The sequence below is a fragment of the Onychomys torridus genome, chromosome 4, assembly GCF_903995425.1.
Source record: "Onychomys torridus chromosome 4, mOncTor1.1, whole genome shotgun sequence".
NCBI lineage: Eukaryota > Metazoa > Chordata > Mammalia > Rodentia > Cricetidae > Onychomys > Onychomys torridus.
The window spans coordinates 135,817,996-135,829,792 of record NC_050446.1 but is presented as its reverse complement, the minus strand read 5'-3'; the positions used below and the strand labels follow the sequence as shown (position 1 = coordinate 135,829,792).

Sequence of the window (11,797 nt, the reverse complement as noted above, 5' to 3'; positions counted from 1 at the left end):
TCTTCCAGAAGCCCCAGGTGCGTTTTTCTAGCACTCACAACTGTCTGTAACCCCAGTTCCATGGGCTCTGATGCCCTCTCCAGGGCCTGTGCATTCCTGGTAAGTACATCACCACCCAGTCACATTTCCGGCTCTATTTGGTAGTTTTTATCTTATGTATATGGGTGTTTTGCCCACATGTATGTGTAAACCACTCACATGCCGGGTGCCTGTGAAGCCCAGAAGAGGGTATTTAGGTGCCTCAAGAACTGGATGTTCCAAACAGTTGTGAGCCACTCTGAGTGCTGGGAACCTTACTGGGTGTTCTAGAAGAGCAGCCAGTGCTGTTTAAAGCCCACATGAACAAAACTTATTTGGAGCTGATAAATCTTTCGTGTGGTGCTGCACCACCACACACCTTGAGGTAGATCTCATCGTTTATAAGAATCTAAGTTTCCAGAGGCCTAAATGGTGGAGTGAGGTAAACACAGGTTTGCTGACACTACAGCTCAGTGGGCCATAAGATGTGAAAAAGAAATAGAAGGAAATATAACCTGGCTTCCAAGCAAGTGGCAGCAAGTAAATAACGCTTATTCAAAACCCCATGTCAAAGCTGCCACTGGAGGTCACAGGAACCCACATTTCAAAACCAGGAGATTTGGGCTTCTCCCTGGTCATGAATGCTGATGACATTGGATCCAGTTTCATCTCTCATGAGCCAGGAGCCTTGGGTTGTTCAGAAAGAGTGCAGTTCTTCTGCACACAGACACACTTGGAATGGCGTCTGCCATGCTCTCCACACATAAGTGTTCTGCAGTGGGAAGCACATTTTCCCAGCTACTGTGGAGACTGTTGGTGAGAAGGCATGCAGGTAGCCTGCAAAGATGCTGGTCCCCACAGCCACTTCAGCTCACAATTATGGCCCCTGGAACATGTAAGCCTGTAACAGGATCCATGTGAAAGTCCAAGAGGAGACTGGGAGAAACATCAGGTAGGCTGCAGTGGCCACCTTGGCCCCTGACCTATGTGGACCACACCATGGATGGTTTCAGCTTCTACAAGGGAAGACAATTCTAGCAGTCCTGTGGAAAAAGAATAAGCCCTAAGCTGGGGATGTGACCCCATGGCTAAGTAATCCCCAGCATTTTTAAACAAAAACAACAAAAGCCCCACTGTCCACAACAACGCAGAGAATGCCAGCGGCACGGTCCTGAAGAGTAACAAAGTGGCGGCTGTAGCAGAATTGTTAGAAGTCTTATTAATAAAATCAAACCCGAGGCCAGGTATTGGGGTGAACGCTGGAAGATCAGAGACACAGAACAAGCCACCTCACCTCACCAGTTCCTCAGCTGATCCTGTTTCCTCAGACTGCAAGCTTCTGAGTCCTCATCTAAACGGCTCTCAGCTGAACTGCTGCTCCAAAGCCTAAAAGCTTAACCAGCCAAATGCTTTTAGTTTCTGGTCTTCACACCTTATATATCTTTCTCTTTCTGCCATCGCTCCCTGGGATTAAAGGCACGTGTCTCCATGCTGGCTGTATCCTTGAACACACAGAGATCCGCCTAGCTCTGCCTCCCAAGTGCTAGGATTAAAGGCGTGCACCAACCACAGCCCAACTTCTGCTATGGCTTGCTCTGACCCATTTTCTAGCCACCATTTCTGGCTCTGTTCTAGTGGCTGTCTGTTCTCTGACCCCAGATACATTTATTAGGGTGCACAATGTTGTGGGGAACACAATACCACCACAGATGGCACAGGCGTGGCTAGCATTTACCTGGGGGAGGAAGAGTTTCTCCAGAGGGCAAAGGCATCTGAAAGGATGCCCATGCCCATATTTGCAAAGAATATAGATGAAAACTCACCTTTGAGAACCAAGGGATGGGGGGCTTAGTACTAGGAATGCAAAATGGCACAGCCACTGGGGAGCTGACTTTGGCAGGCGTGACTTTTTTTTTTCATTTGTTTTATTAATAGACTTAATTCTTCAGAATAATTTTAGGTTCATAAGAGAACTGAGCAGAAAGTACAGACAGTTCACACTACCCTGCCCCCTACACCCTTGCTTCCCAGGCTGCACCTTCCAGAGGTGGGTCTTTTGTAACCAGTAAACTTTTCCCCACAACTCAAATCCTAGATGTGTACACAGGGTTCACTCAGTAGGTGATGCTGTGCACCTCTAAATGAATGCTGCTTAGTTTCCAGCAGAAAACCAAGGTCAGAGCAGAGAAGTTTCAGTGTCTAGTAGGGCTGTGTCAGTGGGAACAAATGTTGTGTTTTTACATAGTAAAAGATGGCAGGGCACTAAAGGGACTATGGCTGGACACCTCTTTTCATAAGGGTTTAGTCCCATGCATGAGGGAAGCACCCTCATGGCCTCCTCACCTCCTAGAGGGCCTGCCTTGTAATGCTATCACATGGGTACAGTTAAACCATACCAACATTGTATAGTCCATGTATATTGTTTGAGACTGTCTCCAAATACCCAGACTGGCCTCCAAATCTTTCTTTTCCTTTGTAAGCTTCCTGGATGTTTCTGGGGTTACAGGTATACTTATTGTGCCTGGCACATTCCCTATTTAATACTGACACACACACTCTGTAACAACACCAGAACTCACAGTTCACCTGGACCCCAAGCCCTTCCCTCCTGCCTTCCCAAACAAAACATCATGTTGTGATAGCACACTGTGGCCTATTTAAAGGAACTTCTCTCAATAACCACAATTAAGTTTCCCCAAGTCTTAGGATTTTTTTCCCTTTTGTTTTTTTTTTCAAGATAGAGTTTCTGTTCGTAACAGTCCTGGCTGTCCTGGATCTCGCTCTGTAGACCAGGCTGGCCTTGAACTCACAGAGATCTGCCTGCCTCTGCCTCTCAAGTGCTGGGATTACAGGTGTGTGCCAACACTGCCTGGCATTTTTTTCTGACTTTTTTTAAAAAGATTTTTTAATGTGTATAGAATTTTGCCTGATGTATGTAGGTGCACCATGTGTGAATGTGGTGCCTACAGTGAACAGAAGGTGGTGTCTGATCTCCTGAACAACAGTTATAGGTTCTTGTGAGCTACCATGAAGGTTCTGGGAACCAAATCTTTGTCTACTGAGCCATCCCTCTAGCCACACAGCCTTTCAATGGGGTGACTGTGCCAAGGCCCGTGTGTGGGAGTCAGGGAGCAACTTTCAGACGTTCAGGAGTTGGTCTCTTCTTCCATGTGAATCCTGGGTATGGAACTCAGGTCACTAGGTCAGGGGGCATGTGCCTTTACCCCTTGAGCCATCTCACTGGTCCTCCCCATGCCATTTTAGGGCTTGAGGTCTCCTTTCTAACACTAACATTCGATGGCCTGGATGTACCTGTTTGCTTGCTGAAGGAGTTCATGGTTTCTTCCAAGTACTTGTCATGATTACAGCTACTGTAAACATCTGTGTACAAACTCGTATGGACATAATGCTCTCTGTTGGTAAATACAAAAGTGGTTGCTGGGTTGTTGCAGTAGGGTGGTATTTAGTTGGGTTTTGTTTTTGTGTTTTGAGGCAGGGTCTCACTGTGTAATTAGATTGGCCTTGAACCCAAGAGCTTCCTGCCTTCCCCTCCAAGCTGGGATGGCAGGTATGGAGCACCATGAGCATAGCATGTTTAGTCTTTTTTTTTTCCCCTTTGGTTTTGAAGACAGGATTTCTCTGTCTAAACAGCCTGGGTCTCTGGAAACTTGCTTTGTAGACCAGGCTGGCCTCAAACTCAAGAGATCGGCTACCTCTGCCTCCCAAATGCTGGGGAAAAGGTGTGTCCCTGCCACCCGCCTCTGCATGCCTATAGCAGTGCTGAGCATCCTGCTGCTCCGTGTCCACCTTTACCATGTGTCAACAGATCACACGTGCTTCCTTGTTCTAGGCTGCCATCCCCAATGCTCGATTCATTGGGTCATCTATGGTTCATTTCTGGTGAGGTGACAATATTTTTGTTTGTTTGTTTGTTTGTTTTAATGAAGTGTGCTACTTCCATGTGACCCACCTAGTATTTCTTAGGCATTTATCTAAGAGAAATGCAAGCTGATAGGCTAGGTGTAGTGACTCACACCTGTAATCCCAGGTGTGAGGAAGCTGAGGGTAGTGGTTTCAGGCTACACAAGACCTGACCTCAAAAAAAGGTCTAGATAGGTATCTCAATTGTTAAAGTACTTGCCACAAGGCCCTGAGTTTGAGCTTCAACACCCACATAAAAAGGTCAGGCACAGTGTGTGCTTGCAGTCCTAGAGCTGGGGCGGCAGAGACAGGTGAATTCCTGTAGCTCACTGATCAGCTAGTATAGCCTAATCATGCACTTCAGGTCCTGGAGAGTCACTGTCTCAAAAACCACATGGATGGCACCCAAAGTTGAACTCAAGAGGTGTAACTGTAACAAACAAAGCAGAAAGAAAGGAGATGTCTACAGAAAAACCTGTGTACAAATATGTGAGTGGTTTTCTTCACAACTGCCCCCAACCTGAGACAGCCTAAGTATCTGTCAGCTGGTAAGCAGGTAAAAGGTGACACTCCAGTGCTTAGTAACAGAAAGAGACACACTCCAGCTCACACACGCCCACAGTGACTTTCAAAGATGCACTGTTCAAAATGAAAACAGTCAGACTGAAAGGAGGGGCAGAATCTTGGGGACAAAGCCAGGCTGGGGTAGTCAAGGCTGGAGAAGTTTCTCCAGTGGGTTTTGGCAGCATGTGGCCATACAACAGTATGAACTTGTTGGAACTCATGATGTTACACCTCTCGAGAAGAGACCCCACTTCCCCACCAAGCAGATGTGAGCTCTGGGCAGCTCCACCTTCTGGTGCTTGCTCCTTGGGGTCAGACTGGAGGTAACAGGCATGATGTGCCCTAACAGTCAGGTATTGTGGCGAGCACCTGTGGCAATGGTGCCATCTTCCCTGCACAGCTGGTGAATTCCAAGCACATCAATACTGGAGGACCATCTGTGCCTCTATCGACAGAGCCATGACACTGGATAAACTTTTGGGCTCCCTCCCAAGTAGCCAGGCTGACCTCCAACCCAGCTGTTTTATGGCTTCTGACAGCAACCTCTAGTCCCCAGGAGAGAGGATAATTAAGCAGAGCTGCTACAGCTCAGAAGTCTGAACCTGACATGCCACCCTTTAATGCCCTCTCCACCAGGACAAGCTATTTTAAGACAATCAATTTGCTAGGCCAGTTCTACAGAATATCCAGTCCAAACACCTACTCCACTTGGGTATGAGGACTTGTCTATAGCTCTTTCCAGAAAAGTCAGAGCCCCGAGACAGTGAAAAATTGTCCAGTGTAAACTAAATGTCAACCGCAAGCCATTTCCAAAGAATCTCTACTTGGGCCTGAAAGTTAACATTTATATCTTCACAGATCTGTGCACAATCCTCAAAAACAAACCCTAGAAGTGACTGATTTTTCTGATATAGATGGTATTGACAATTATAAAAATAAACACTTCTCAAGTGTATTTTCTTGCCTGACATTTCTATGTGTGGTGGGAGGTTGTTGGTAAAGGCCCATGCATAGGCATGATGAGATGAGAACGCAAAACAGGCTGAGGTCAGTGGCCAGGCCAGAATGAATAGCAGATATCACTGTCTGCTGTAGACTGTTGCTCCCCTGCACATGTGGTCAGTGTAGATGGCTCTGAGGACAGTCTAAGAAGGATAACTTCCACAGAGCACACCAGGAGCTGAAATGCAGTACTCACTGGAAAAACCTCACACCAAGCATATAGAAGGTAGTGAGGAGCCAAAGACAGCAGTTTTTGAGAGGTCAGCTGCTTTAACAGGCTGCAGGTCCCTACATGTGGTACTCACATTAGACATAGAGAAGTCTAAAGGCTGAGACAGGGGGAAGTCATGACTCTGAGGACTTCCTGTGCAACTACTCCTCCAGGTCCAAGAACTTGAGGAAGGGCAGTCTTCCTTGCTGTGAGCCTAGTGCCAATCAAGACTTTTGGTTGGTGCTCTTGACATTTTGGGGTTATCGGAAAGTTGTTTTCCCCTCAGTAGTGGGGATTGAGCCTAGGGCCTCATCATATGCTCTAGACGAGCACTCTGTTCTTTTTACTCTGACAGAATCCCAACTAAGATTTCTAGCTTAAGTATGCCTTGTACTTGTAACCCTGCCTCACACTCCAAGGACCTAGGATTCCAGATCCACTACTAGGTCTAGCTAATGTTAGATGTCTCCACCCTTTAGTCTGTGGAGGTGTTAAGGAGGCATAAAATTTGCAACTCCCTTTCTAGAAGGAGAACTTTCCAGAGCCTGGCAGGAGCCTTCCCTCAAGGGGCTGCCTGCAGGGCTGGTTCACTAACAGGGAGAGGGGGCTCCCAAGCGTTTCTTCTGATTTTCTAGTCTTAAACCTATAGGACCTAGGAAGTAGATGGCATATCGTCTATACTGGAGTATATCGCCTGCTCAGACAGCTAGTTCAACCAGGACTAAGATTCCAGGGCACTGGGGCTGTGTGACATCCTCCCACACATGTACAGTCCTAGGCCTGCTCCGTACAAGACTCTGGAGTGTGACACTGACCCTCTGACTGACAGGAGTAGTCACCCTAAGCTCTGGGGAGCCTGAGAGCTCTGAATGCCTGTGGAAGCTGTTCTGTTGGAACTCCAACGGTCCTCTGCTTCCCAACACAGGGCTATGAAAGCACATTTACATGTACGTATGTGGGCGCAGTATCCTTCCTCCTTAAGAGCATTATACTCCCAGAGCATCGTGGGTCCTCAGCCAAAGGACTTCCTCATGTTTACTCTCCAGCAGGGATTGAAGAGCTGGATTTTGGAGGGGCAGGTTCAAAATACTGATGTACATCAAAGCCAGGCCTGCTTTTTCCAGCCAAGACCTGGCAGGATGCTAGTGACCTGGCTTCAGAGAACTACCAGAGTAATGAGATACAGCAGATAACTTAAATCATTTAAGAAGTTATTTTTTTATATAAAACACTCCAAATATGTTTATCTTCTCACTCTAAATCTCTAATAGGTCATGTTCCTTGGACTTGTGGAAATATGACTCATTTCTATCTTCAATTAAATAGCAAGGGGAGCTGTTTGAGATGAGGTCTCACTACGGGCAGCTAAGTTCTGTTTTCTAAGACATGATCTCATATACCCTAGGCTAGTCAACTCACTTTGTAGCCAAGGATGACTTTAAACTACTCATCACCTGCCTCTACAACCCAAATGCTGGGATTATAGGCACGCACGCATCACTGTACTCAACTTCAGAACATTACACTTTGAAAAGCCTGCTGCCCTTCCCTCCTAGGAGGATGTCTCAAGTGACAGGGACCACTCTGCAAGCACCAAGTGCAAGTTTGTGCTCACACGTGAGTGTGTGCAGGAGGCCATCTTTCAATATGTATCTTCCATGGGAAAGCTCATGATGGAAACTTTCAAGAGCTGTGCCGGGTGAGGAGTGTGCCAATGACGTACTTTTGGTGCTCCTGACATTTTGAGAGTGACAACTTACACATATGTTGATGAGGCTGCAATACAAACTGATCACTGTTATATTCACCTGGCACACAGCTGTCCTTTCTAGCAGCCCTTATATTGCCCTCTCCCCTTATATTTCTGGTTTAGGCACATGAACACAGGAACTGGATGTGGGGGCTGTGTACATAGTGAGGAACCCTAAAACACGCAGAGCCTTGCCTCAGCAGATCACATGGAGATGCAAACCCACTGACGTTACTCCATTCACTGGTCAACCTTCTCAGCTTTCTACCTTTTTGTGGGAATGAGCTGCATGTATGTGTACATAGCCATGGTCCGGAAAGGCAAATGACCCTCTCAGAGGCACAGAGGGTGCCCTGTTCTATCAGACACTTCACAATCTCCTCTTGGAATGATGACAAAGTCACAAACCTTCGGATACATCCCAGAGTCATCAGAGGCTTTGTTAAGGGGTCTCAGTAGATGGAGCAGAGATGCTGGCCCTGGGAGATCCCCTGGCTGCCACAGAAACGCCTTCAACCGGTATTGACTTTTCAAAGTGTTTTAATGACAGAAGTGGTTTGGAAGCCTGGACACAGTAAGAATGCCTTCTTATTCAGAAGTGTCTGATGTAGTGACTCACACTCTATATGAATACACAGGTGTGCAAGTGTGCCAGAGCACAGGTATGTGCACACAGCAGATTGTCTTTGATGCAAAGAGCTCCACTGTGATCCTTGGTGTCACCATTTCTACATAAAGTCCATCACTTGACAGGAATACAGAGATGGACACGCCTACTTGTGTTTAAACAATTTTAATGACACCAGGTGAGTAGATCCTGCTTCTAACCTCCCACTGCACACAGCTTGATGGGACTTGCCTGGACTGGAACATGCATGCCAGGGAAACCAAACACAAGACTGCAGGGGTCAGGAAGGGAGTACACAGGTGAGGGGAGTGAAGAAATGATCCCTCAAAGACGGAGTGGTCCACAGTGACAGTGAAGCTGTGGGAGTGCTGTGGCCAGAGGCAGGGCCTCCTGGTAGGCTGGGAGCAGCCCTGGGGACTTCTCATCCAAGTCACAGTGTTCCTGCCACTCTGGCTTGTCACGGGGACACTTTTTGGACAGTACAGTGGTCATTAATGTGTTTGCTACTCTTCAGCAGAATATTCAAGTAGTTTCAATTTAAGTATTTTCTACAGTAATCTTTACCTTATTCAGACTGGTAGAAAATACAGAATCTGGCAACTTGTCACTTCATTTCATGGGTGCCCTCCACAAGGAAGTGGACCCTGGCCTACAGGTTATTTTCAAGGTCCATATTCCTCTCCTTCTTTGGGTCTGGGTTTGAAACTCTTCCAGAAACCCACCCCATAGCCTTGAGAGGAGCACACAGACCCCTCTGGTTCTCCCTTAGTTACACATCTGTAACAGAGTGCTGCCAGCTCAGCTGGCCTTGTGCACCTCTGTCAGGTGTGAAAAGGGTTGGGGACTTCTGAGGCCTCAGTGAATGTGAAGACCCAAGTGGAGCTTCATGAAGGGGCTGTGACACAGTAGAGTGCTGGGCAGAAGTCCTCCATCAGGTCCAAGGCCATCTCCATGGTCATGGCTAGAGAAGCAGGTGTCTGCCACTAGGAAGCTCAGGTACCACTCACAGAGTCCAAGCTCCCAGGCCTCCTCCTGGGCTCCCAGGCCTTACTTAGTAGATGTCTGGGCAGTCTGAGAAATTACGCTCAAAGTAATCCCCTGCATACAACCAGTCAGGAGTCCCTGTGTAGGGGTTATCGCCTGGATAGAACCACCTGCAGAAGACAAGGAAGGTGGTCAGCAGATGGCAGGGTCCTTCTAAGTCCGTCTTCTCACAGCAGTGTGTGATACTGGAGAAATGCAGTCTGAGGCAACAGTCACTGACAGTGACCGACCAGCCTCCACGTGGCTGTGCTCACCCACATCACCACCACATCACTGTCTATTTCTCAACAAACCTCAAGGCTTTAGTCCAACACCCAATTCTCCACAGGGCTACTTTCAAAGGCTGGTCTCCTATGTGCATGGAGATGGTACCCGTGCAGTTGAACCTCACCAGGTTCAGTCTGCACCCCTGCAGCTGCACTCCACCAAACAGAAGCAACTAAGGTCACCAGGAGTACACCAGGAAGTGATGGGCTGGTCTTACAGCGGGCCACGTGCAAAGCCCTGAATTTCATCCCTAGTACCACAAAGAAAAAAAGTAGAAGTAATCATCCTCTATGAAAACACTGTCATTTTCACAACGGATTATTTGTTTGCTTGCCTGCTTTTGTTTTTTTCAAGACAGGGTTTCTCTAAGTAGCCCTGGCTGTCCTGGAACTCACTTTGTAGACCAGTCTGGCCTCAAACTCACAGAGATCTGCCTGCTTCTGCCTCCCGAGTGCTGGAACTAAAGAAGAGCACTACAATTGCCTGGCTTGAGTTACCTATTTTTAGTACTTATTTCTTGAGACAGTGTCGTCTTATGTAGCTCAGACTTGCCTGTAACTCAGGCTGGCCTCAAACTCAAGATCCTCCTGCCTCAGCTTCCAGAATGCTAGAAGTAGAGATGCAAGTACCTACACTGGCTTATGTTCTTTAATACTTTAAAAGGCCAATGAAGGGAGATCACTTTCAACAGTTTTCCTCTAGAGCAAGGACAAATTCCAAAACCGTGGACAGTAAAGGCACAGTATTAAATCAGAAGCCCATGCATCAGTAAGGGCTCACAGAGGCTGGCACAGTGGTGAAATGGTAGTGTCTGCCACACACATAAAGCTCTGGGTTCCATCTTCAGCATAGTAGAGAAGGGATGGGGCAAAAGACAGAAGAAAAACTGGTTTCAAAACCCCAGCCCCATGTTAATATGACCTAGAAAAAAATAGCACAGGCAATGTTCTCTCAGCTAACCAGGTCCATAGCTACTCTGGGGCCTGAAATTTGGAGCTGCTGGAGTTCAAGACTAACAACAGTGAAACTCATCTTAAAAATGAAAAGAATGATGAAATAACCAGCTTTATAAGAACTGAACTGTTTAAACATCCACAAATTTTTACAAAAGACTAAAAATATTTATGTGCACTTATATAGGTACCTTGCTCATGCTTAATTAGTATAGTACTTTGACTACTGAAGAAAAAATACAACCAATGTAAGAAATCTGAGTCAGAAGTAGGGCTAAAGCTCCTGGCAGCTGGTATAAGCCCATGAATCATAACACATTCTCTGCATGCTCCCCATGTTGGCAGAGGGCTCACCTCAGGGCTGCATCTTCACACCCACAACAGAGGTTTTCCTGATACCACAGCAGGCTGGCAGCAGGACCCAGGCTTCAGCCTGGCACCACATTGCATGGGGATAGAGTAAGTGATGTGTGTGTGTGTGTGTGTGTGTGTGTGTGTGTGTGTGTGTGTATGTGTTACCACAAGGTATAAATGTGGGGACAACATCAAAATTCTCACTTGTTTAAATGAACCGCTGGGTTCAGGCTATATTTTGTCTTTAAACTGGCCATAGTTAAGAAAACCATTTTGGGGCTGGCAAGATGGCTCAGAGGTTAAGAGCACTGAATGTTCTTCTAGAGGTCCTGAGTTCGATTCCTAGCAACCACATGGTGGCTCACAACTATCTGTAATGAGATCTGGTGCCCTCTTCTGATGTTCTGCAATGTACACATAATAAATAAATCTTTAAAAAAAAAAGAAAGATTGGAATGATGACATTCTCCAGAATCGCTGTACTGTCTTGATGAAAGTACTTTTGAACAAGAAAAGAAAAGAAAAACCATTTTAGGTCAAATACACTGTGAAGCATGGCAACAGGGCCTGGGAGTGTGGTGACTTGTGTCCTATGACAACCAAATGGTTTTAAGCAAAATATGTGCTAACCAGGGACACTGGCCTTTAATGCATGGTTCAATCATAAGCACTGAAGGGAGCAGTGCGGGGAAAACTATCTTTATGGACCCACAGATTGCTGCTACTTAGCCATAGAGGCTGAACAGGAAAGAGTGAGTAAAAGGGTACTACCTATGATGTGGGTGTGGCTTCCTCACTGCCCAGGTGTGTAAGGCTTCACTGTTCAAACTCACCTAGTCCGCCACTCTGCTTCCTCTTTGGCACGTTCTTTTCGGGCCTCTCTCTGCTTTTCCTCTAGTCGTTCCTTCTCCTGGCTGGCCAGATCTAGGTCCAAGGAAGGAAGCAAGCACTTAAATCTTCCGGTTATGTCAGAGAGCCAGACCCCATCCTGACCCCTAGAGGACCCCACTTGCAAAGTGTGGGAAGTGAACTTTGGCTCTAGTATGTCAAGTGAGTTGTTCCTGCCTGGATGAGTGAGGGGCACT

General features: G+C 46.9%; 1 protein-coding gene and 1 non-coding gene across 8 annotated transcripts in view; one reads left to right on the top strand and one right to left on the bottom strand.

The window, feature by feature from the left end:
- Positions 1–7,988: 7,988 nt before the first annotated feature.
- Osbpl2 (oxysterol binding protein like 2) overlaps positions 7,989–11,797 on the bottom strand; it is a 48,554-nt gene continuing 44,745 nt past the window's right edge. For all 7 annotated transcript variants that reach the window (XM_036183825.1, XM_036183824.1, XM_036183827.1 and 4 more), the window contains 2 exons: positions 11,546–11,636; positions 7,989–9,248 (listed from right to left, as the gene is read on the bottom strand). In XM_036183825.1, the coding sequence (XP_036039718.1) occupies positions 9,146–9,248; positions 11,546–11,636 (194 nt within the window). In that variant the 3' untranslated portion in view covers positions 7,989–9,145. The remainder of the gene's footprint in view (positions 9,249–11,545; positions 11,637–11,797) is intronic.
- On the top strand, positions 11,169–11,243 carry LOC118583285. Its single transcript, XR_004944871.1, has one exon. It is a non-coding gene; the product is annotated as a small nucleolar RNA MBII-202 (small nucleolar RNA).